At 40.6% G+C, this 25,348-nt stretch overlaps 1 protein-coding gene across 16 annotated transcripts in view; it reads right to left on the bottom strand.

Annotated features, from left to right (window-relative positions):
• Sytl2 (synaptotagmin like 2) overlaps window positions 1-25,348 on the bottom strand; it is a 65,256-nt gene that overhangs the window by 23,285 nt on the left and 16,623 nt on the right. For 4 of the 16 annotated variants that reach the window (XM_059253064.1, XM_059253055.1, XM_059253066.1 and 1 more), the window contains exons 4-10: window positions 18,961-19,042; window positions 17,543-17,657; window positions 14,234-15,037; window positions 7,161-10,895; window positions 4,466-4,567; window positions 2,066-2,119; window positions 778-825 (exon numbers count right to left, since the gene is read on the bottom strand). In XM_059253064.1, coding sequence (XP_059109047.1) covers window positions 778-825; window positions 2,066-2,119; window positions 4,466-4,567; window positions 7,161-10,895; window positions 14,234-15,037; window positions 17,543-17,657; window positions 18,961-19,042 — 4,940 coding nt within the window. The remainder of the gene's footprint in view (window positions 1-777; window positions 826-2,065; window positions 2,120-4,465; window positions 4,568-7,160; window positions 10,896-14,233; window positions 15,038-17,542; window positions 17,658-18,960; window positions 19,043-25,348) is intronic. The other 12 variants (XM_059253068.1, XM_059253060.1, XM_059253070.1 and 9 more) reach the window with 3 other exon arrangements.

Here is a 25,348-nt window from a genome sequence, read left to right as displayed (position 1 = left end):
TGCATTTATGAAAGAGGGGAGCTAACAGTCATGCTTTATCAGGCCCCAGAGAACCACTTTAAATACAGATTATGCCCTTAAGACAGTGGTCAGATCTGTGTAGATAATCATGATACTGAAAACTGGGAACAAACATTGCCTTTGTCTTCTAGTGGACATAAATTAGCTGATGGGTATGAGTAGCAAAAGTATACATTTATTTTGTCTAGATTCAAATGTTCATTGTTTTTAGGTAGAATATTTACTGTTGGAAGCCAGTTTTGAATCTCATAATTTAAACGCTGAACACAAGAAATTTTACTTATATAGATATGTAGGGAGATATAGCCAACCATACTCTTTATGAACTGTCAAAGCACAGTTCTTTGGGGGATGCTAATAAGTAATAAATTGCTGTTAAAATTTACAGAGAACTGATATGCATAATCATAATGCAACATACAAGTGAACTACAATAAAAATGTGTCTATTTGATTTTTAGCAAAGATTCAAAGAACAGAGAAGAGAAGTCAATAACTTATCAATAACAATGTATGTAAACAAGTTATATAACTCTCCCTTGATGAAAATATATTCTTTTGGTATAGTCAGTAGTAAACTGTGCTTAATAAGGCCTCATCAGAATGAAATAGTTTTTTCCTTCTTTTTTTTTTTTTGCAAGCTTCAGAAATACAGTAATAATAAGTGCTGTGGTATTAATGGATTAGTTCATTAGCACATTTAATGTTATGTAGAATGAAACATTTAGTCATTTATGAGAAATGTCCTGCTACTCACTTCCTGGTACACATTCATTTGTATCTGGCTCCTGGTCTGCTTTTTGATCTACCCAGAAGAGTAACATTGAGAATAAATACCATTTCAATTAGGGATTAAACAGGCAGGAAGGTAAAACTCCAATGCTAGTTTCACAACTGAAATTGCCAAATTCATCTGGTAGGTTCTCAGTTTGTCGTGACCCAGTCTGTTCCTTCATTCCCCCGTTAAAGTTTCCTGTTCAGTGAAACCTCTAAGATGCAGCAGAGGGAGGAGGGAGACCTGAGTTCTCTTTCCTGTAAGTCACTGAACCACAGCACGGACATGGAAGGAACACAGGCCAGGAGCATCTGAGTTGACGCACCCTGCTCTCTTGCTGACTGATGCGCTCCACGACTGTAGAAAGGTCACCTTATTTCTCTGAGCTCTTTTCTTAAATCTTCAAAATAAAAACTAAAATCATTTTCTCATTTGTTTCAACAAGGTGGTTGTAAGTATAAACCAAGGAAACTATACATGAAAGTAAAAAAAAAAAAAAAAAAAAAAAACACCTCCGAGAAGCAAAGTGGTGCATTTTGCATAATTTAAGTACACATTTTTATAATTATAGCAAAAGCAGCTTACAAAAATTAACAACCATCAGCAAATATAAATCATTCATTTGCACAAGTGCTGAACTGCAAGACTCCAGATTCGTTTCTACCCTTCCCTCACCAAGGCTCTATTACATAGTTAATTTTATATATACATAAAAAAGTAATACATGACCCATTGACATGCCTCAAGACCTTCTAGCTCTGTAATATTTGAAATCAATTCGTCTCACCCTCATTCTATATTCGTTTATATAATCATAGGCAGGTTTTCCTACCCTAGTCCTGAGACCCTTTTCTTTGAAATTAAGACTATAAGTTGTGCCCAGAAAGACCTAACTGCTGAGATTTGAGAATCAAATGCAAGAACAATTTAACCCAGGATCCCGCTCTACTCTTTTCTGCCTTCAGACAGTTCTACAAGTCAGAGTAACACAAATTAGCTCATACTCACAGAAATATAATTTCCTATTTATAGAAACCCTTGCTTCCCTAGTGTCTTTGATGAGATCCTCATGTTATCACCAGCAGAAACCTTAAGAATATAGGCAGTATTAAATGTACCAAGTCAGAATGCTTTTATAACTTAAACACTATCCGATACATACTGGAAAATGACGTTCTTCTATTTATCCAACAGCTGCATCCCAGTGACTGCCCAAATCACCCCAGAACTCAATACCCAAGCAGACATGCAAATACATAAAGATATTTACCATCTTCAGCACTACATACTAATTCTTCCGGCAGCTTATCTACTTTTGCTTGATCTGTTCAGGAAAAATTAACAAATGGTTAATGTGGCTGGCCCTTGACGAGAAGAGAACAATGAGATTGTCCCTGGGAGCTCCCGGAGTTGGGAGTTGGAAGCAATTAGTCAAGATGCAGTGAGAGGTGCAACCAAGATGTCTTCCCCCAAATACTTTCTCTTTACATTGGCTACTAGAGCCAGTGTCTTAGCAGGCGCTTCCATTTCAGCCCGATGCGGCTCACATCAGCAAACGGCTATGCACTGACTCCCATGGGTTAGAGGGTTAGCTCAGAGCAAGCAATCCGCTGACAGCAGGGGAAAGCAGCCTCTCTAGCGTTCTGCAGAGGGTGAGACTCTGGCCAGGCTAACACCTTCCCAAACCTATGGTCATTAACAAATATTTGTGTATGTGCATCATCGTTTGCATATGCCTCTGGGAGGCTTGCTTGGGAAGCCAACTGAAGAGATGGAACTGGGGACCAGCTGCTAAGTGGAATCTTGGCAGGCTAGTGTGAGAGTGGGTATCGGTATTTGGAAGAGAGAGTGCAGGAATACCATCAGCTGACTTTTTTTTTAACCCTACACATTCCTGAGGACTTTAAAGCTGCGCCATGGAAATAACCCTATACTTCTCAGACAAGAGGGTTTTGTTTTGTTATTAAATAGGACAATTGTTGTCTTTTTCCTTCTTTTTCCCTCAGTGCCCATCATCAACAATAAGGAGGGACAATCAGAGCTGCCTTTTCTGGAAGGAAGTAGACCAGCCTTTTCTGGAAGCGTTCAGGCGGATACGGGGGTTGGCCACCTGTTGAGGAGGCTTTAGAGGGAATTCTGCTACTGAGAGAGGTTGAAATGAGTGATCTTCAGGGTCCCTTCCAACCCTGAAATTCCAAGATCCTTGGGAGGGTTACAGCTGCAATCTGAATTGGGAATATTGTCTTCCATGCTTTGGGAATCTCTAAAGTTTGTGAATTGCTTTGGGGAAGGAGCTCTTTTCCCTTTCTTTCTATTTAAACCCCGATTTTTGTTTAAAAAATCTTAAATTGTGAATACCTAAAACTTATTCTAAGCCTGATGATGTCAGCAATGTTTTGAGTTTGGCAGTGGTTAACTTCTGTTTAATAAATTTTCTCATGGCCATCCGCAATCCCAGGACAGATCATAGCTTCAAAAGAGTAGGAACAAAATTCCAGAGGCCATAGCTTCTAAATCTACTAGTCTGGCCCATGGGTTCCGATGTACCTTCTGCCACATCTGAAGACATGCCCTCTTCAGGTAAGCAGCAGCCTGTGCAAAAACAGTACCTGATATATGACTTCATGTGAGTCTGTGGCCAGTGCCAAAAGAAGTGTGTGAGTAGAAAAGAAGTGATTAAAAGAGAAAGAAAAGTTCTTGAAGTCAAGGACTAATTCAAATTCACACTATGGGAAAATGTATTAGGTACCCAACACTGTCGTGTGTGTAATATGGATACTTTGTAAATACTGTGGACAATAGTCTATTTTCTCAGGTCTACTATGTAGTACTAAGCAAGGTGTTTTACCTCTTCAGTTCCACTTTCCTTAGTTATTATATGGAGATACAATTCACCTCTCATGGGCAGGTGCTTGTGGAAAATTCTTAGACAACTTTTGGATATTCAATAGATGTTCACGACTAATACAAATTTCACTAGCATTATTAGCTACCACAATTCTTTAAAACTCACTGTACTTGTATTTTTATTGAAAATTGTGTGTGTGTGTGTGTGTGTGTGTGTGCATATTCACATATGCATATGTGTGTAGGTTTGTACCTAAGGTGTGCACATGCTTGTGGAGGCCTGAGGTTGAGATGGGTTTCTTCCTTGATCAGTGTCCATTTTATGCATTGAGGTGTGATGTTTCACTGAACTTGGAGCTCACTGATTTGGCTAGTCTAGCTAAGAAGAATATTAACAGTGTGCTTGCCCTGGGGATGCTTTGTCTCTCCCTATCCATTGCTGGGATTACAGACGTGTTGCCATTTCCACCCTGCTTTTATGGAGGTCCTGGAAATGTGAACTATAGCACTCACGCTTACATCTCAAGTACTTTTTCAACTAAGCCATCTCCTGTGTATTTTTAAACACTCACACTGAGATGTCACAATTCAAAGACATCTAGTTTTCTCATAATTAAATGTCGTGAGTTATTTTAAAAGCAAAGTTTCAGACACTTAAGGGCAAGCCGCCTGAGCACACTTGGGAAAGCATGGTCTAGCCAGCTGTGGTAACACCTAACTGGGGGCTTCGGTGCATGCCAGCGTGCAGTGAGGCCACAGAAGAGCACACGCGCGTTTTGAAGCTTGGGTGAGACATGGACAGCGGGGCAAACTTTATTCTCACTTGATGAATCTGATGAAATGTCTTCTAGACTTTTGGAAGGCATTTTCCTAGCAGCACTCCTTTCCAAAGTTTTCAAAACAGGACTGTGTTCTTCTTCTGAACCTGTTACAAGACAAAACCTATGAATGCTGCACACCACAAAAGCAGAACCAGAGGACACTGAAACTGTAGGCTGAAAAGAGAGATTATACATTGAGCCTCCCCTACTTCACTCTAAGTTCTTCGCAAAAGACGTTAAAATGTCTCTACTACCAATATGCTCCTCAAAAATAATTTTCCTATTATTTGAGAGCATAAATCAATAGAACTGAGGTTACCACGTTAATACAAAAATGCTCTCTGAGTTATTCACACCTCTATTTTGGGCACATAATTTATTAAACCACAGTTTGAATTTTCACACTTAACATTCTAGTTTTTGAAGACAGACGTGAAATGATTTAAGGCCATTAAAAAATGTTAGCAAAAAACCACAGAAGGCAGGATTCAGATGTTTAACATCTGTGTATGGTTGAGCACTCAGAAGGGTAAGTGCTCCAGACCAATAGGAGTAGGCTTTCTAGATTTCAAGATTCAGGAAAATTACCAACAAAATGGTAAAAAAGAAAAGTAATCAACTTTTTAATTAACTAAAGCATTTTAAAAGGTAGGGGGGATTTCATAATTTACTAATGCCTATAAATACATATATATATTTGGTATATATAATGCATTATGTATTATATTTATGTATTATTATATATACATTTATAACTAAGAGAAAAAAGAAAGAGGGCATCATGTAATAAGAACAGTCAAATACATCTAAGTTTACAAATTTTCTAAACTGTCCTTAATGTTTTCACTTAAACACTGAAAATTCCATCATGGATAAGTCCTGAGTGTTAACATTCATGACTAGAAGAACCACAGTCATACAGACTTCAAAAATATGAGCAAACAATGCAATCAATCAATCAATCAATCAATCAATGAGCCACTCCTTTAGGCACTAATTTTCCGAAATGCATTCCAGATCTGCCCAATGTGTCTAATATGCATCTTTCAGTAAATGGGTTCTAAGACAAATTAAATTCAGGATGCATTTTGTACATAATCACCCCATATTTCCAAAAGTATTTGACCATGGAACAGCATCCCTACCACCCCAGGAATATGTTAAAGTAATAGTTGGTTAAAAACTTAGTCACAAGTTCAACATGTTAAGCAGCTCATCAAAGCTAGGGTACCCCGAAGTAAGTTTCTTGCCCAATGCATTCTACTACTTCCTGCCTGTTAGTTTTAAAGGCTATAAAAACCATGAGTGACTCATAATTTTAAAAATATCCTCTTGGATTCTGCCTGTGATTAATACTGTTCTTACTTAGATGTGTGATCATTGTTATTGTTGTTCAGTCGGTAAGATGCTAGTGTACTACAAGAGTGGTTACACACATTACATAAAAGTTTCTCTACTAAGTGCAAATTCACAAATCCCCTACAGGCCAGTCTACCCTCCTAACTCAAAGGGCGGTTTAGTAAAAGAATACCTCAATGGAGTTAGAGGGATGGTTTTATGCTTGTGTATGTTTGCTTTCAGAAAATATTTTCTTGTTTATTTTTTAATCAGCAGCGTTTGTTAAAAGAGCTTAAGCTTGATTGATTGGGATCCCGTATGGCTCCTTAGGTCAATGGTCAAGAAAATATGCGATAGCTACTTGCCAAGGAACTCAGACCTCACAAGCCAGCCACTTAGTAAAGCTCATCTACTTCCACTGACACTGTCAAACCAGAAAGAAGATGATCGACTATGGTTAAGCAGCTCTGGTTAAAATTCGCCAGCCAGAGAGCATCCTCCACTGCCCCATTGGTCTAATCAGGTAACTTCTCATTCCAATTTGCTCTGGGGTTTTTCTGCCAAAATGCCCAAGAGTTGATTAGCATCAAACCAAGACAAGCCCAGTGTTTTATGGCCTGGCTGAAAGCAGAACCCTTGGTGAACTCAGATGAACGGTAGCCATGGAGAAAAAGCCTTCACAATTTTGCCAAGGCAGCAGGGCCAGGCAATGCCCTTAGGATCAGGTGAGCTCATCTGACTGAAAACATATTTGAGAAGGGGAAGCTGATTCTGCAGATTAATGGAAAGAGAGAGGGAAGAATATGGGGTGGGGGGACCTGCAGCACAAAGTATCTGAGGGAAGGGAAGTTGCTGCCTTGTCTTTGGCCCTCAACATTAGCTGCATCTGTGCTAAAGCCCTGGTCCTAAATGGTAAGTTTGTGTCCATTTCTGGTGCTTTCTCCCAGTGATTGTTTAAACTAAAGACTTCTGTGTGGAGTGTCAGTTGAGAAATTCTAATTATTTCCAAACAACAACAACAACAACAACTAGTATATGTGTTTTAAAGGCTCTTCTAATCCCCTAAAAAGTTATTTAAAATACTGTTGAAATCTAGAAATTGTATAGATTTGATGAGATGATCCTGAGACACAGCCTTGTAAGAAAGCTGTTTTTATACAAATTATCCAAATAAAGAATATAGATAAAATGGCTTTTTCCAATTAAGAAAGGTTTAGGAGAACTAAAACAAACAAATAAACAAACAAAAGACTATCATTATGGGGGAATACCAAATTGACCCCAGTCTTTAAAAAGTCATCCTTTACACACGTATCCCATAAAGCAGACTCTATGGAGTAAAAATTCCCAAACACTCACTGGAGGTATTTCTCCAGCTCTCCCCATTAGAACTGGTGTTCCCATCTGAAAACTCAGATTCAGAGCTTGCTTCCAGTCTTTGCTCTTTCTCTTGTCTCTTGTATGGTGTTGCTAGTATTGATTCAACTTTGCTCATTTTTGTAGGTCTTCCTTTTGTTTCCAGGAGAGCAATAGACTGCTGGTTTCTGGACACACTAACTTCTTTGGGCGCCTCTTCAAAGCCCAGTTCCTGGGGAGCCCACGGCTCTCCTGCAACAGCCCTTTCTCTGCCTCCATCCTCTACAGATTGCACTGTTTCAGCGGTCTCTGTTTCATAGTCTTCATAAAGTTGTGAGTGTTCAGGGACCCCAAACCCACTTGTGTAACCCCGAACATCTATTGATGGACCAGTCATAACTTCATCTCCTAATAGTTGATCACACCGGTTGACTTGGGATTCCAAACCATTACACTCAGCCTTCATTTTAGAGGTTCCCGAGGCATCCCAATCAGGATGGGGTATTGCCTCCAAGAACCAGGCCTGCTCTGCCTGTAAAGGCTGCTTCTCCATAGTATCTTCTTTAGGTGACAGCTGGAGCCGACAAGGTCCTTCAGACATCTCTTTAAGAAGTTTCTCAAAACCAGCATCAAAGGTACTCTGAGTCACTGATGGAGCCTCAGCCTTCTCTACAGTTTCTTGTACTTCTTTAGGATGGAATTCAGAAGCAAGTTGCTGGGACATCTCACAACTACCTGTTACAGCTGATGGAGAAATAGTCTCTGTATCCTTTTCATCTTTTGACGGGGAAGTTTCTAGTGTTTCCTTCCATAGTTTTTCCAAGCCAGCCCTAAATTCAAGGGACTCTAACTTGGGCTGAATAACCGTTTCCCTCACTGTCTCTGCCACTTCCTGAAGGAGCTCCTGACAATGCTGAGTTACAGTAGAATCAGGTGACCTAATGAGATGTTCTGATGGTGACATTCTGGCAGATAAGTAAGATCCACCTTCATGAGCTGTATCAGGCACTGTGTAAAAGGAATGGCAGTCCTTCTTATTTGGAACAACAGCATCCATAGCAGGGCTCACTCTCTGAGGACTTGAGGGTCTAACACCTGCTGCTGGCACTCTCTCAGGAAGTTTGGCTTTCATTTCTCCAGCTTCTCTGAGTAGCCTCAGTAAAACAGCATTTACATCAGTCATTGTCGGTTTGGAAGGAAAAGCCACTTTCTCTATAACCTCTGAGATTTCCCTCTGAGAAGGCAATGTGCCATCCTGGGATCCAAGATGAGTATCCCAAGATAAAGACATATCTGCTGGAGAATTGGAAAGTCCCTCAAAAGAATAGGAAGACTGGGCCAATGGAGGAGACCCTTCTGCAGCTGACTGGGGTATACCTTCTGTGTTACGACGTTCAGCCTTCTGGATGAGAGTCATATCTCCTGAAGTTTTAACACCCTGTGGAAAGGAAGCTATTATATCTCTCTGATCTGCTGAAGGACCATGCTTCTGTTTCATCCACTTTTCAAATGATCTGCCGTCTTTAGATGGGGAGTTGGGTCTAGGAGTTACAGGTTCCAATGGGGATTGTAAGGCAGCCGATGAAGTTCTAGTTGCTTCCTTCAGTTGATCCACACTGGAGTTCTGTTGAGCCTTTGGAAACACTGCTACTTCATCTAGATGCTCATTAGGGCTCTTCTTGGGCCCTGTGACATCTTCCTCATCCTCAGCAAAACTTTTCTTTTGAGACCATGTCCTGTTTTCAGAAACACCCACTTTGAGTGCTTGCTCTTCATGAACTTTCTTGCCAGAAGTCTGGATTGCTGGCAACGGGCCTTCTCCCTGCCACTTCTGTAACCTGTCATTGAACGTGTCTTTGGAGACTTTAGGCAAAACGCTTGTTTTCACTATGGATTCTTGAATTTCTGGATCAGAGCAATCCTTTCCCTCTTTAATCACTGGAATCACAAAACATTCCATATTTTCCTCCACATTTTCCTTTGAAGACTCATTTCCTACCAAATGGTAAGTAAACTTTCTGGGTGGTTTTTGTGGAGGTATGGCTTCATCTGTTGGTGCTTGGAATGTGCACTTTGAACTTAATTTCCCCATCTCTTCCACTGCCATAATATTTCCCCATCTTAAATGTCTTCCTTCCCCTACTTCACGGGTATTTTCTCTTGATGAGTTCATGCTCTCAAACTCCTTGGATTTGGGGCTATTAAATGGCACAGAATTTTGTTTGTGTGTTGCAGTGTTATTATTATCACTATCTTTATTATTTAGATTAGCTCCCAGGCCCCAGAACTTTCTCAAATTCTCAAACTGAGAATGATTATAGACTTGTTCTGTATTGGGTTCATCCATTCTTTCTCTTAGGGACAGAACTTTAAAGTTGGCATTTGATTTATCAATTACAAATCTGTCTTTCTCCAAGGAAGGGTGTATTTCATGACCAGTAGTTTGAAGTGGAGACACTGTATCTGATTGTTCAGCTGCAGAATAGTTATTGGATGGACCTGATATTGTGGGTTTGGTTGTTTTAGGTTTATTTGAGGAATAAAAACTGGAGAGATGGGGTGTTTGGTCATCCTCATCAAGGACCACTCTCTTAGCAGTTACTTGGCTATAGTCACTCTGGCCTGGAGATAAACTGCCCGTGAACTTGACCTGTGACTTCACAGGCTTGTATGCTTTGGCAGCAGATGGCTCCTGGCTGCAAGATGTGAGTTCTTTTGCCTTTATCTTAGCACCAGCCTTTTCTCCTTCCCAAAAGGATATTCTGTCACTCACTGTCTTGTATTTCTCTCTCAGCACTTGGTTTTGGGGACCTTCACTGGCTTCTTCTTGGCCCTCAGGCTTCTTCCAAGAAGATCCACTGTTGGCAGCACCAAGTGGCAACTCACTATTCCCTGGCTCTGGGGATGGTTTTAGGATAGATGCATTTCTGGTTTTGCTCTTTCCCTCCACATCATCTTTTGAATTATGTTCTAGAACAATTACTGAAGAGTCAGCGCTCAAATGTGTGTTCCCTTTGCTTTTCCAGGGCACATGAACTTCGGGTTCTTCTTTACCTAAGCTGCCAGTGTGCTTAGTGTTCTGTGGAACTTGGGGTTCTGCTACAGATCTCTTCAGAGCACTGAGGCGGTCGTTACTGTTTGGAGGAACTGTCCCGCATCCCTCTCCTGTACTCTCTGAACCTTGGCTACAATCCATACTTCCACCCCTTTGACTTGGGGTTCTGTAGCTCTCAGATGGTTGCCGTGTATCCAGACCCTCCTTTGGGGTGCCTTGTTGGGACAGATTTGCAAAGTTAGATTTGAGAAGTACATCGCTGTCTCGGCAAGTTTCGGACACTGGGACATCTCCCTCTTCTTGGAATGTCAAATCAGACCTCACAGGCTTCAATTTAATTTTAATTGCTGGTAGGACCTTTGAGTCATCTTTTGCACAGGTGTTGTCTGTCATCGAGGCAATAGTAATCTGTGGTTTTGAGTCTGTTTGCTGTCTGAGATCTATTCCCTGGAGATGTTGGAGGGGTGACATACTGTCCTCTGTATGAGAACTCCGGTTAAACCAGTCTAGGACTTTAGATATGGAATCATCAGTTGTCTTCCTTATCTCAGTAGCGCATGGACCCAAGTACGAGGATGTCTGAGCATTGAGAGCCATGAGAAGGGGCTTACCTTGCTGATGGTCTCTAAAACTGTGATCTGATGTCTGAGATGACTCAGGCTCAACACAAGGTGTCAGTTCGTCTGCAACATAGAAATGCTTTTCTCAATAAGATAATGCTTATAGACCCATCATTCAATCATTTATACCATCATCTGAAATGGGCACTTTCTACAATATTAGCTGCTAATACCAGCATCTTTCAGGGTGTTTGGTGTAAGATATTCTAATTGACTATTCTGTCAGAAGTGCCTTGAAACGGAAAAGGAAAGCAGATGTAGGACCCCTCAAAGTAGTGTGGAGAAGTACTTGGGAAATTTCTTTGGAATTCTTGGTTTATGTTTTTAAAATCATGTGAGTTTTACATTCTGCTTCACGTTACATTTTAAGCATTAATCTTCTTCAACTTTCAAATATTTGCATAGAACTGAAAATCAAAAAAGATATGTCATATTGGTTTTAAGGCTTTATTTATCCAATGGGAGATTGTCATTAACCATAGAGAAGGCTTTAAGAAGCACAAATTGAAGTAATTCAGGAGTTAGAAAAACAACTTTCAAGTAAGACTAAACAATGAATTCTTTCCAGAACACTTGGATAAGAAAATGAGAATATTTGCATTCTTGGGCTTGACTCCTGATGTATTAAATCAGAATCTCTGAAGCCAGGGCCCAGGAATCTTGACAAACAGCTGTCCTGGTGATTGGTCTGCATGCCGGTGTTTCAGAACTCAAATCAGAACAGCCTTCTCAATTATTTCCCATTTTCTTTTTACTATTTATAAGTCAGAACTATTTCCTGTAAGTCAAGCCAGTTGAACTGGTTCCTTGTTGTTAGCTAACCAATGGCTAGGGGTCTAAAGAAGGGTGTTTACTTCTTTATGAGCCTGAATCACAAAGTACACGGTATGTTCATCTAAAGGAACCCAGGCATTTTATAAGAACTCATCAGGCATTTACTTAAGATAGTAGTGAAAACTCAGATGCTTTGATATTTTTGTTCTAATGTTAGGCTACAGGAGAGGGGTGTTCCTAATACAAGAAGCCCTGGATTTTTACGAGGTCAGACACATTTTCAAACCAGTAAAACCATATCAGTCTATAAAATTCAATCTTTAATTTTAACCTACTCTGACTAAATGTGAAAATGTAAGAGATATGCATAATACTGATACACACTAGAGATCAACTTCCTTACTTAAGTACATGTCATATCATTAAATATTTGTCACTAATTGTGAAAGTCTTAAAAATTATGTGTCTACTTACAGATCATTTAATAAAGAGGAAAATGTTTGTGACAAACTCTTGGTTAAAAAAAGAAAGTATTGGGTGTAGGGGTTAGAGATGGCTCAGCAGTTAAGAGCACTGGTTGCTCTTCCAGGGGTCTTGAGTTAAATTCCCAGCAACCACATGGTGGCTTAAAACCATCTGCAACCCCAGTTCAGGGATCTGACACCCTCTTATGGCCTGCATAGCTTGGTACACAGACATAGAAACAGGCAAAACACTAATATCCATTAAAAAATTGAAAGTAAATCTTAAAGAAGTCAGGGTATTATAAATATAATTTCTGAATTATAGTCATGCCTAAAAACCTAGGCAGTCTGTATAACTACAAGTTAGCAAAAGTTAATGTTGAGCAGCAATATCACAGATGAGAACCTTTAAAATTTTGTGTGTGATTTGATTCTTAAATATTTTACATATAAATTTGTTACATTAAGAATTAAGAATAGTCCTTTAAAAATAGCAAGTAATATTTCCTTCTCTCTGGAGAATTCCTTTGTGCTGTTTTTCATTGTGAAAGGCAGTTGAGTTGGTTACACTGAAGCTCACATCTAAAGCCAAGCCCTTAGGAGTCACATGTTTAGAGGGGCTCTTTGAATGACCCAGTACCTTCTTGTATGTTATTTCAGTAATCAAACAGAAAAGAGCTCTTGGTGAATGGGCAGACCTTTGTATGTAAGCACTCTCTGAGGCTAGGAAGGCTATTAGCCAATGAGAAAGAGCTTTGCTGACAGTATTTTCTTCCAAAAATGTAAATAATCAATCATGATGTTAAAGTCTGACAGGACAAATACCTAAATACAAAATTATAAAGATAGTCTTGAGGAAGCAGATGTAGTTCTAAAACAAGAAAAGCCTTATTTCTTTCTCCTTATAAATTATAATAAAGGGAAATATTATCCTGCAATTTTTTTCATCCTTAAGATGAACATTTAAGTCAGTGGTTCTCAACCTTTGGGTCACAGCCTCCATGGGAGTTGCATATCAGATATCCTGCATATCAGACATTTACATTACGATTCATAACAGTAGCAAAATTAAAGTTACAAAGTAGCAATGAAATAACTTTAGGGTTGGGGGTCACTACAACATGAGGAACTGTATTAAAGGGTCGCAGCATTAGGAAGGTTGAAAACCACTGGTTTAAGTAAATGCCACATTATTATTTGCTAATGTTTGGTCCATCATTAGTAATTTCTTGTCACATGAATTCTCTCATTGCTTCAAGAAGCATTTGTTATTTTTTAAAAGAAGTTCCATTATATTGAAATAATTTAAATGTACAAAGAGCAAGGGAGCCTTGTCCCCTAAAGAGTACCAAACTGTGGGCTAAGCTAAAGTACTTCAGAATTAATCTAATGCCAAAAGAGAGGTAACCGAATTAGAAACTTGATTATTGCTATTTTCAAATTTTATGGCTTTAAAAAATTATTTTAGGATTGGATGAAGACTTATTTAAGATGGGAGAAAGTATACAACATTGTATTTCCAATTTATGTTTTTCAAGCTCCAAGAATGATATAATCACCCGGAAGGGACATGAGAAGGTAGTTTGAGGGACACCCCCTCATAAGTACTCAAAGTCTGGTTTCTTAGCCTTATGACAGATGAATAATGATATATTTACTCTATACAAACATATTAGAATTTATGTAGTTCTTACCTCTATACACACTTTTATTTAACTCAAAGCATTGTCATTTGTACAAGTGATTGGTTTGTTTTGGCCTTTTTGAGACAGGGTCTCTCAATTATACAGCTCTATGTAGACCAGGCTGGCCTCAGACTCACAAAGATCTTCCTGCCTCAGTCTCCTGAGTACTGGGACCAAAGGTCTGAGCCACCACACCTGGCTGGCTTCATTATTATTATTATTATTATTATTATTATTATTATTATTGCATCAAATGTAAAGGAACTCATATTAAACACAAGCTAGACACTGTGCTATTCTGATTTCTTTGGTAACAGTGATGGTTTATGAAAGACACCAAATCCATGCTCTGCAGCAGCTATTTGAATTCTAGCTGGGATGCTTAAAGAAAACCTTGGTCTTCTACGGCAATAGCTGGCCTGGTCATCTCAAGCTAGGAGGTCAGCTAGCTTTTGCAACCTGCGATGACAACTCTTACCCGCAGGGCTTCCAGACAATTCTGATTCAAGTCTTGTTAGATGTGGTGATTTATCTTGGCATTCACTGATGATGGGTGAGTTCTCAGCAGGCTGTGGTCTTGTGGGTAGAATGTCTGAGTGACAAGGGAGCCCATCACTTGGAACAGACCCAGAAGACATTGGCTGGTGTGTCTCCCTTTCTGAAACACTTGGGCTTGACATTGGCTGATAAAGAGACAAAGGCTTTTTGTGGGAGGGCTTTTGGTGATCCTGAACCACGTCTACATCCCCTGCATCTTCTGTACCATTTTGTAACCTGTCATTTTCTAAAACAGTAAATTCTCCTACTTCCTGGCCAAGAGCAGGTCTAGGACTCTGAGGAAGTTCGTCCTTCACTGCAGAGAATCTCACGTGCTTTAATGGCTCCAGGGAGTTTGTGGAAGAGTCATCCTCTAAAGAGTGCTCCTTCTCAGAAATTCTCTCGTGGATGGTTAGGCCAGGTGATAGGATTTTGCTTTTTGGATCAAAATTGTAATGTAAACGGAGAGTTTCTGAGTCTGTGCTACTGGAACTGGAGTTGCGCTTTAGGATCCCTCTTGGCGCCCCTCTCGCGTTCAGGGAGTCCCTCCTTTGTCTAGGAAAAGACTGGTTATCCTCTGTTTTTAAGTCGCTGGATTTGTGGATCAATTTTCTGGCCTTGGGGATTGGAGCTTTGATTTGAGACCCCTTTTCAGATGCCATGGACATGGGTTGCTTTGGTGTCTCTAACTTCTGACTTGAAATATCGGGGATATCTGTCTTTTCTTTTGATTCTGATAATTTATCTGAAAATTAAAACACATTAAGTGATATGTTGAGTAGAAAGCAACTCTGCACTTTAAAGTACCTCTAAGTTTAGTCTGGATTTAGTAAGCACTATGGAAACATTAAAGACAATAAGAGAAGCTGCATAAGTGTAGACCTAAGAGGGAAAGTACTTACAGGCTCGTGCCTTGGTACCCAGGTGATTTTTACAGCAGTAACATTATTCTATGATACTACAATGGTGAACACATGGCATTATACATTTGTCCGAAGACTTGGAATGTAGAACATCAAGAGTGAACCCTTGATGTAAACTATTGACTGTGGATGACAAAGATGTCTCAAAGTAGTTCATCTGGGTGGTAGTTTGAATGTTTGGTTCTCACTTGGTGTAACTGTTTGGGAAGGATTAGGAGGTGTGGCCTTATTGGAGGAGGTGTGTCACACAGAGTAGGCTTTGAGGTTTCAAAAGCACACCCATTCCCCATTAGCTTTCTCTCTCTTTACTCTTTCTAATAAGATACAAGCTCTCAGCTACTGGTCCAGCACAACGCCTGCTGCCACATTCCCACCATGAGGGTCACGGACTCACCCTCTGAAACTGTAAGCAAGCCCCCAAATTAAAGTTTTTTATAAGTTGCCTCAGTCATGGTGTCTCTTCACAGCAATAGAAAAGCAATCATAATTTGATAGTTACAAAAAAACATACCACTCTGGTGGCAGATGCTAACCATGACAGAGGCTCTGCATATGTGGGCATCGGGTGTATGTAGACATAGTATATACTTTTCTGTTTGGTAGTGTTGTGGAAAAAAAAGTCCTTTTAAAATTGATGCACAAAAGCTGGGAAGGTGGTTCAGAGGGTAAAGGCATCTTCCACTCAAGTTTGTCAAACTGAGTTCAATCCTATGAAACCCATAAAAAGACAGAGAGAATGGAGTCCACAATGTTTCATCTGACCTCCACGTGTATGCCATGGCACACACATACACACACACACACACACACACACACAGAGGATGTGAATGGAGAAGAGGCACTATCTGAGAGCAGATAGGGAGAGGTTTAAAGAGAAATCAGACAAAGAAAGAAAACATAGAAATATGAAGAAAAGTAAAAAGTATCATATACTTTTTTCTTATGTGAAATCTAGGGGTGTGTGTGTGTGTGTGTGTGTGTGTGTGTGTGAGAGAGAGAGAGAGAGAGAGAGAGAGAGAGAGAGAGAGAGAGAGAGAGAGAGAGAGAGAGGGAGGGAGAGAGGGAGAGAGAGAGAGAGAGAGAGAGAGAGAGAGAGAGAGAGAGAGAGAGAGAGAGAGACATGAAATCTGAAGGGCATTTATTTACAGGAAGTAGGAGGACTAACCAGGAGTGGGAGGGATAGGAGAAGGTAGTGGGGGAGAATAGAACAAGACACAATGATATATGTGTATAAAATGTCATAACAAGACCCGTCATTTTGTATGCAAAGAAATTATTGCAAATATTGCTGTACTTTATTTGCTTTGAGATTTTATACTGATTATAAAAGCTCTTAAAATAGAGTTTTTAGAGGCCAGAAAGATGGCTCAGTGGTTAAGAATCCTTGCTGCTCTTGCAGAAGATCTGGGTTCAATCACCAGCACCCACATAGTGGCTCACAACCATCTCTACCTCCAGTACCCAGGGAATCTGATACCTTCTTCCGAACTCTGAGGGCACTAAGCATGCTTAAAAATATTCTAAAAGCAGATTTTTTAAATTTCTGAAAGGAGGCTGAAGACAAAACACAAGTACCCCCTTTAAAAATCATATATTAAAGTGATAAAAGGTAACTCAATGTTTAAAATCAAAATCCCAATATCTAAAACTAATGTCTTCTCAAAAAAGCTTAAAAAGTAAGTGATAATATGTCTCAATAACTTTTTCCTACATTTTTGTGTATTATAAAGTGTACCCAAGAGGGAACATATTAAGAGAAGCTAATTAAAGGCCCTGGATCACTGTCTAACCATTTCTCATCCTAGACTAATTTTTAGTGAGTGACTTCTTCTTGCAGTTGCTTTTGGAGAGACAGAATTATCTAACATTTCCTCTTCTTGGCATGTAAAATTCTATAAATGACAAACTTCAATCAATCAAAGCACACACTTGCTCAAATACTTCTGAGCAGCAAGCCCTATCATTTCCTCCTGAAGTAACTCAATTGTTTTTCAACCTCTTTTCATTTTAAACATGTCAGCACATGGTAGGCTTGCAAGAAATACTGCTATGTGAAAAACTAAATGCCTTTGCTCCAAAAATTTCCTGCATCACGAATGAGGGAACGCAAAGCATGGAGGTCACATAACACTTGGCAGCCCCAGGGCTGGAATGCACATACACTCAGTTCCTAATTTCTAGACCATAGACACAGCAGAGCAAGAAAAAAACCATCAGGACCTCTCACTTTCTCTGGAGAATTATTTCAGTGAAAGGAACTCTGAGCATTTCCCCCAGTCCACGGATAACAAAGATAAAAATAGCCAGTCCAGAAAAATAATATTTACCCTCTTTTGAAATCTGAAATAAACCACCTTTTCCAGTTTTTGACTGCTCATTTTTGGTTTGTTGCGGTGAGTGATCTTCTGGCAGCTTGGAGTTGTTAAATGGATTCTTCCTTTGCTGGGGAAAAATAATGTTTATTAAACTTGGTTTAAATGTCATAACAGCAACTCAGCATTAGCAAATGCTTCTGATCTCACATATTTGATAGCTTTAAACAGTCCAATCTACTATCTGACATGTTTGGGGCTAGGGAAACTGTTTAATTTGGTTAGCATAAAATCATTATACATCATGCAAAAACATAGATACAATTATATAAAGTATACACATTGCCAAAGTCCTTTGAAATTAGATCAGAAGCACATTTTATTGGTAAGAATGACCCTGAATCATAGCAAAAACTGGTCAAGGGTAAGGCAATCCTAGGTTTTTTAATCGGGTCAGATTCCCATCAGGGCTTTTCCTACCGCATTAGTTACTATACTAGATTACAGCTGTTTGAAATGACGTCAGGCATCTTGAAGAGCTTCATAGTTGTTGTTATGGCCAATTCTAATGACATCAAAGGTATAAGTACATATAGGCTGGGTTTGTTGTTGTTTGAGACAGGGCCTACCTACCCAGTCTATGGAGTGGCTTAGGGCTCACAATATCCCTGCCTCTGATTTTTCATATTAATACAAGGCCAACTGCGAATGGTTACTGTTTGTAGTTTTATAAATTGGCAATTCCTTCCTGGAAACAGACCTGCAATAGAGATGCAAGAAGCTATGCCTAAAAATAAGGACTATGGTAGAACTAACAGGCCATACTGAATAGCCTAAGAATGGCAGCACCATATAGGCTTTTTACATTTTTACTTTCTCAGACAGGGTCTCACTACCTAGCAATGCCCGGCCTAGAACTAGCTATCTAGACTAAGCTGGCCTGGAACTCACAGAGATCCTACGTCTTTGCTCTCCTCCATCCCAAGGCCTGGGATTAAATTATGGGCCACCACCTGGCTCTTTTTAAAATAACTTTAAGGTTTAATTATGTATATGTACTTGGGGGTACAGTGAGCATGTGAGTGGTCACAGAGGCCGGAGGCACTGGATCTCTGTGGAGCTGGAGTTGCAGGCAGTTAAGAAACTCATGTCCCCTGAAGAGCAGTAAACTCTTTTAACCACTGAGGCCATCTCTCTAGTCCTAGATGTTTTAACTCTCAAGGACAGAGAGAAATCTGTGTCTTTAGCAACACAAATATAATTATCAACTTTATCCACCACAGGAGTGACTTCTTAAACGACATACCCAAATTATTCACATATGGGACACAAAACGAACTACAAGATTCTCTGTATTTGTTTTGCTTTGATATGATGAGAAAAATGGCATTCCTGCTAATAACGAGATTTTTCAACATCTAGGCTCAATCTACCTTGGGCAGAGACACAGCTGGATCCCTTGTATTTTCCTGGGACATATCAATCACCCTGGAAGCTGGATCCACCACATTGGAACTGCAAAAGAAACAATCATTCAGAGAGCAAAACCTCACCCCGTAGGAAGCATAAATCATGGCTCCACAGTCGAGAGCTTTGAAGGCAGGAGAGGGAAGGAAGTTTGTAAGATCACACTGCCAGGAAGGGAGAAGAAACCGGGGACCAGCCATGCTCAGGCACAAAAGCAAAGGCCACGGTGGGGCAAAGAGTGTGTGCAGCGTAAGAAAGGCAAAGGCATCTATTAGGACCTTTAAAGATGGCCAGGGTACAGGCTCACAAGAGGTTCACAATTTAAACTTGCAGAAATGAACTCATTTCGAACTGAAATCTAAGATCAGAGACAAATGAGAAAGTGAGCAATGGATTTTATGGATGAAATAAAGTCACACAATCTTGATTCCAGAGCAGAATTTCCCCTAATGCATACGGGACATAACTGAAGCAAAGGCTCAGGAAAGCAAGTGACCTGGCAAAGAGATAGTATGACCAAGTCAGATAGCTGTACACAGAGGCTGATGTGTTGGGGCAATTTCCTATGGCCTTGCAATCCAACACGTTAATAGGTGAATTCTTACTCAAGTGCAAAGAGACAAGTACCACGGGGCATTGAGAAGGTGCTGGGTGGGTAGATGGCTGCAGCTGGCTTGAAGAAGTACAGAGGATTCTCTAAACCATGGGGCACTATGCAGAGGCAGGGCAGCCCCGGGGTAAGCGCAGAGCAGGAGTTCACAGAGAATGGTGAGTTGAGCAGGTCACTCCCTTGACTATGAGTAAGATGAAAAGTAGGTCACAGGATCCCAGGAGAGGAGGAAAACTGGCTTGCTGAGAAGGCCCGTTCCAGTAGCCTTGCTGTAGACATAAAAGATGAAGTCACTATTGGCTGTTCTACCACTGTTCCCTGTTAATCTCCACCAGCTCTTAGTGTCATCAGAGTTAAGAGCTTGGAAAAATCCTCTGAAAGTGATGGTTTCTCCCCACATGGCAGAGGAACAGAAACCCCAGGCAAGGAAACAATTCACCCTGGGGCCATGGAACCTTGCCCAAGATTACTGCCACTTAACCCCAGAGCTAGATATTTTGTGGTTTTCCTTTTCTTATTTCTGTACTTGAACTGCTAATTTTTTTCCACAGTTAGTCCCCAGAAACCATTAAGAAAGCCATTCTTCCTTCCATCACCTTCTTTATTGATCCAAAAGCAAAGTATAGGAAATGAGGTGCCATTTACAGCTTGATTGCATGAAGGGAAAAAGGGAGAAGGAAGGGTGTATGAAATGGAAAACATAGGAAGAACCTATAATGGAACCGTAATTTGGACAGAAAGGGACTTTACAAGAAATCTGTTCCTGCACTAGATGAACACAAAGTCAAATGAAGTTGTGTAACAGCAAAGTATCAAAAAGAAGGATGGCCACTGATGGAACTCGGTGTCCACACAATGAAAGGCCGACAGCTCAGAACTGGGAAGCAATTGCTATTCAATGCCATTTTAAGAGGCCAGTAGGGCAATGGAGCCAACTAGCTAGCGTTAGTGAAGTCATGGATCTTGGAGGAGAACCTACAACCACCACTATATTAACTAGCATAATCCCTAACTGTGTTCTAAATATCTGTCCTTATACCCAGAAGTAAGTGCATTCTTCATCCATCATCAAGCAAAGTTCTTTGCACCAGACAGTGACCATTACAGAAAACCATAACAGGCCAAAATGCAAAAGTGTGGAGCCCAATCCCAACTGATATACCTACAACACAGTTCCTACACCTAAGACTCAGGGATCATTGTAAAAGAGGGGACAGAAAGACTGTAGGAGCTAGAGAGGGAGTTTGCTATTAGATTCTGTCTCCTACAAATGTCAGATACTACACCCATGAAGTCTCGTCAACATTGCTGCCTAAACATGAGCTGAACAAGAACAGCCCCAATAGACATGCTAACATGGACGAGGGAAAGCCCATCCACACAAAGCCCACCCTGCACAAAGAACTATAGGCAACTAAGGAGTGTTGAGAGCAAGAGAGATAGTCTTCCCCAGGGAAGAGTATGGAAGAGTACATCAATTAGTTACCCAATATGGAATGTTTAGCCCTGAAAACATATCCATACACGTAACATTAAACAGTCTAAGCAGGTTGTATTTATGTGTTTAGGAACACACGCACATATGTAACAACAATTAAAAAAGAGGTCATGAATTTGAGAGAGAGCAAAGGGGAGTACATTGGAGGGTTTTGAGGGAGGAAGGGGGAAGTAAATGTAATTATATTATCTCAAAAATATTTTAAATTTATTTATAAAAAGAGCTGGTGGGTCATATGATGACCAATATACAGCAAATGCCTGGTTCAGTAGAAACGATCTCCCTTAGTAAGTAAAGCAGCTGAATAATCAGAGCCAACACAGAGGCTGGGGGTCCCTAAGGGACAGCCATGTTTTCCTGCCGACTTGCTCCTTCCCACTCCCTAGCCCCAGAGAGTAAGCAGAGCCTTGATCCTATGTTTCCTCTGCATCCTAGAAATTCAGCTCCTGTGCCCCCAGCCTCCATATTGCACATCATGAGGACTCTCCTCACTCGAGATGAAACTAGTCTCTCCCTTACTGAAGTCTGTCCCAGAGTTCTCTAGTCAAACAAAGCAGTTGGCCTAATCACGTGACTCTTGACTGTTTCCACTCAGCTCCCCACTTCATCATTTGCTGAAATCAGCCCTACCATTTCCAAGTCCAATCCAAATCTCACCTCCTATAGCATCATTTGTCTCATTATGAGATATATATATATATATATATATATATATATATATATATATTTGGTTTTTTGAGACAGGGTTTCTCCATGTAGTTTTGGTTCCTGTCCTGGATCTCGCTCTGTAGACCAGGCTGGCCTCGAACCCACAGAGATCTACCTGGCTCTGCCTCCTGAGTCCTGGGATTAAAGGCATGTGCCACTGCCGCCCAGCTTCATTATGACACTTTTTATTGGCACTTTGGACTTAGAATTTGCTCCCTGCTTGGTATTGCTTGCTATTATGACATCAGATCTTTACATAGAAGAATTATCTTTCCTAAAATAATATAGTCCCTTTATGGCCAGATACCGTATATTTTGTACCTTAGAATCCCACTCCTCCCAGAGAGAGGTGGACTGTGTTATGAAAATAAAAGATACTCAATATATTACACATGACAAGATTTTTTTTTTTGACACAGGGTCTCACTATGTATCCCTAGCTGTCCTGGAACTCTCTATGTAGACCAGGCTGGCCTTGCATTCACAGAAATCCACCTGCCTCTGCCTCCTGAGCACTAGGTTTAAAGGTGTGCATCACCACACCTGGCCACATGGTAAGATTTTAAACTGAAAGAAAGCCAAGTTCCACAGCCTGTGCTCTGTAACTTCTTCCCACACCCTCCAAAAATGGCCTGTGATATCAGAAGTCACACTTAATATAAAATTGGCATATTAAGACAATTAAAACACTGGATGTCAACACTAGCTCTAGAACCAGAAAGAAATTCTGCAAATAATTATTCTTATTTTTAAAAATTATTTTGATCTCCCTTGGGGCTCTTAAGTCCCTTGGAGGCTGTTGTATCTCTTCCCCATAATCCAGCTCTGTGCTCGGCATGTGGTGGCACTCGATGCAATAAACAGGAAGAAATGACCCAGAGACAAATAAAGGGAGGAAATTAGAAAATATACTTCAAGACCTTCAAGTCAGCAGTATTTCTGTGAGCACACACACTTCTTGAAACACTACAACAGTCCTTACTATGGACTTGCTGAGCACAAATATTCCCATCCAAGCGGGAGCCACTTTGATGCGCCTATAAGAGCTTTTACTGCCCTAACTGCCTGGAGCAAACCTAAAGATGTGGTAAGATTAGATATCTCTCGAGAGCTCAATATAAATGATTTTGTGTGTCAGACATCTTAGAAATGAAATCTTCTTATTACTGGATTTCCTGTCAATCCTTTGGGGAGAGAGGATATTCTCAAATGCATTGTCTTACTGATTGGCTCATCCCTGTTTTCCTCAAGTGCAAGCTTCTATCTTACACTGACCCTCTTCCTTGGGGTTCTAACAAATAGCTAATTCTTCCATTAGAGGGAGAGACATATAAACAATGGTCTTTCAGGAAAGAACCATTAGTGTAAAAAGACAATAGTACTCCAGAGAGGAAGATGAAGTTGGGATTTATTGTTTCTTCTTCCACAGAAGGTGGTAGAGTGAACATTAGTGAAACACTGGTGTTGAAGCTGTGGCACTTTGATTCACTATGCTGATACACCAAAGGGCATCTAATTCTCCCCAAACCAAAGGAAAATGGGATGCTGGCAAATTAACCGCTTCATTTTCCTACCATTTCAGAAGAAAATATGCCAGCGTCAGGGAATGAAATAGCATGGTAAAGAATTTAGCTGAGTCCCCTCAACTCATTTTGGAAAGATTCTCCAGAGGGATTTTAGCTATTGGACAGTACACATCTTGAGAGCAGCAAACCTCCCTCCTGACCCCATGCCTTCCAGTTTTCCATCTTCAATGCTCCAATATCAGGGTCATGCAGATTGGGGAAGGCATTCCAAGTCTCCCCCAACTTTCTCTGGAATGCTTGGGAACCCATTCACCCAAGCAATGCATACACTTTGTCTTACTGGACATTTCTGTGCCCTTACAAGCACCAGTGTCTGCTCAGCTGACCTACTGTGGCCTTGTGTTTGAGCCTCTCTCCATTCCACTTCTCAAGTAAGAGATTCTTAAAAGTAAGGGAATTGGAGGCTGTTGATTCTACTGTTATTCACAGTTTTAGTTTCTTTCTTTCTTTTTTTTTTTTTTTTTAACTTACTCCCTGGCGTCCAAACCATATCATTCATTCATTAATTTATTTACTGATTTGTTTTTATCCATCTCTTCCCTCATCATTCATTTAATAATTCATGCTCTCATCAACTATTTTCTTTTATTAACTCATTTACTCACTTTCCCACCCTTATACATCCTAATTCTTTTTTACCTATGGCTCAGGTTTGTCAAAGTGCTATATTGACTTATATTGATAACATTTAATTTTTAGGACCCTTTCTTTTTTTATTAATTTTTTTCATTTATTTTATATACCAACCACAGTTTCCCCTCCCTCCTCTCCTCCTGTTTCCCCCCTACATCTCCCATCTACCTCTCCCCCTCTCCCCTGGGAGTCAACAAAGCATGGAACATCAAGTTGAGGCAGGACCAAGCTCCTCCCCCTGCATCAAGGCTGGGCGAGGCAACCCAGCATGGGGAACAGGTTCCCAAAAGTCAACTCAAGTACCAGGGACAGGCCTTGATCCCACTGCTAGGAGCCCCACAAACAGACCAAGCTACACAATGGTCACACACATGCAGACTCCCTAGCCGTTGGTCTAGAGACTGTGTGCTCCCACGAGCTCAGGTCAGCTGTCTCTGTGGGTTCCCTTGTCATGACCTTACTCCCCTGTTTAGGCCCCTCTCTTAAACAGTATCAAGGCACTGAGGTAACCAATACCCCCAAAGGCCCTCCTATGAATTTGACTTATTTGGTTGAAGACTCTGTGCTGTGGATATCATTCTGTATAAATAAAACACTGATTGGCCAGTGGCCAGGCAGGAAGTATAGGCGGGACAAGGAGGAGAATAAAGCTGGGAAGTGGAAGGCTGAGTCAGAGACACTGCCAGCAGCTGCCATGACAAGCAGCATGTGAAGATACCGTTAAGCCACGAGCCATGTGGCAAGGTATAGATTTATAGAAATGGATTAATTTAAGACATAAGAACAGTTAGCAAGAAGCCTGCCACAGCCATACAGTTTGTAAGCAATGTAAGTCTCTGTGTTTACTTGGTTGTGTCTGAGCGGCTGTGGGACTGGCAGGTGACAGAGATTTCTCCTGACTGTGGGCCAGGCTGGAAAACTCTAGCTACAACTCTGAGCTTTATGAGGATGCTTATAACAAAATAACTATAACTTTTAGAAGTCATCAATCCTAATAAGTTTTCTAATAAAGCTTTCACAGTAGAAGGGCGGGGACCCCTCAGATATCTGATCCTTGCCTGGCTAGACCTTCTTTATGCTACACAGCAGCTGAAGACCACCTGATCTACCTGCCAGCATGGCAAAACATGTTTGGGTCCCCATTTCAAGAAGGTGACCATTAAGAAAAGGAAAAGAGATGGAAGCTTCCAAGTACATAGGCTAAGTACTCGGGGATCAGTTAAGTATTCTTTATTATCTAATTCATGTTACATCCTTCCAAGAGAACACAAGACACTGCTAGGAATCTGAGGGGTATGTGACAGAGAAGAGGACAAGGT

This window comes from Peromyscus eremicus, unplaced genomic scaffold (assembly GCF_949786415.1).
Source record: "Peromyscus eremicus unplaced genomic scaffold, PerEre_H2_v1 PerEre#2#unplaced_1288, whole genome shotgun sequence".
In the NCBI taxonomy this organism is placed as follows: domain Eukaryota; kingdom Metazoa; phylum Chordata; class Mammalia; order Rodentia; family Cricetidae; genus Peromyscus; species Peromyscus eremicus.
Note: the sequence above shows the minus strand (reverse complement) of the source record. Positions and strands in the feature narration are given on the sequence as shown.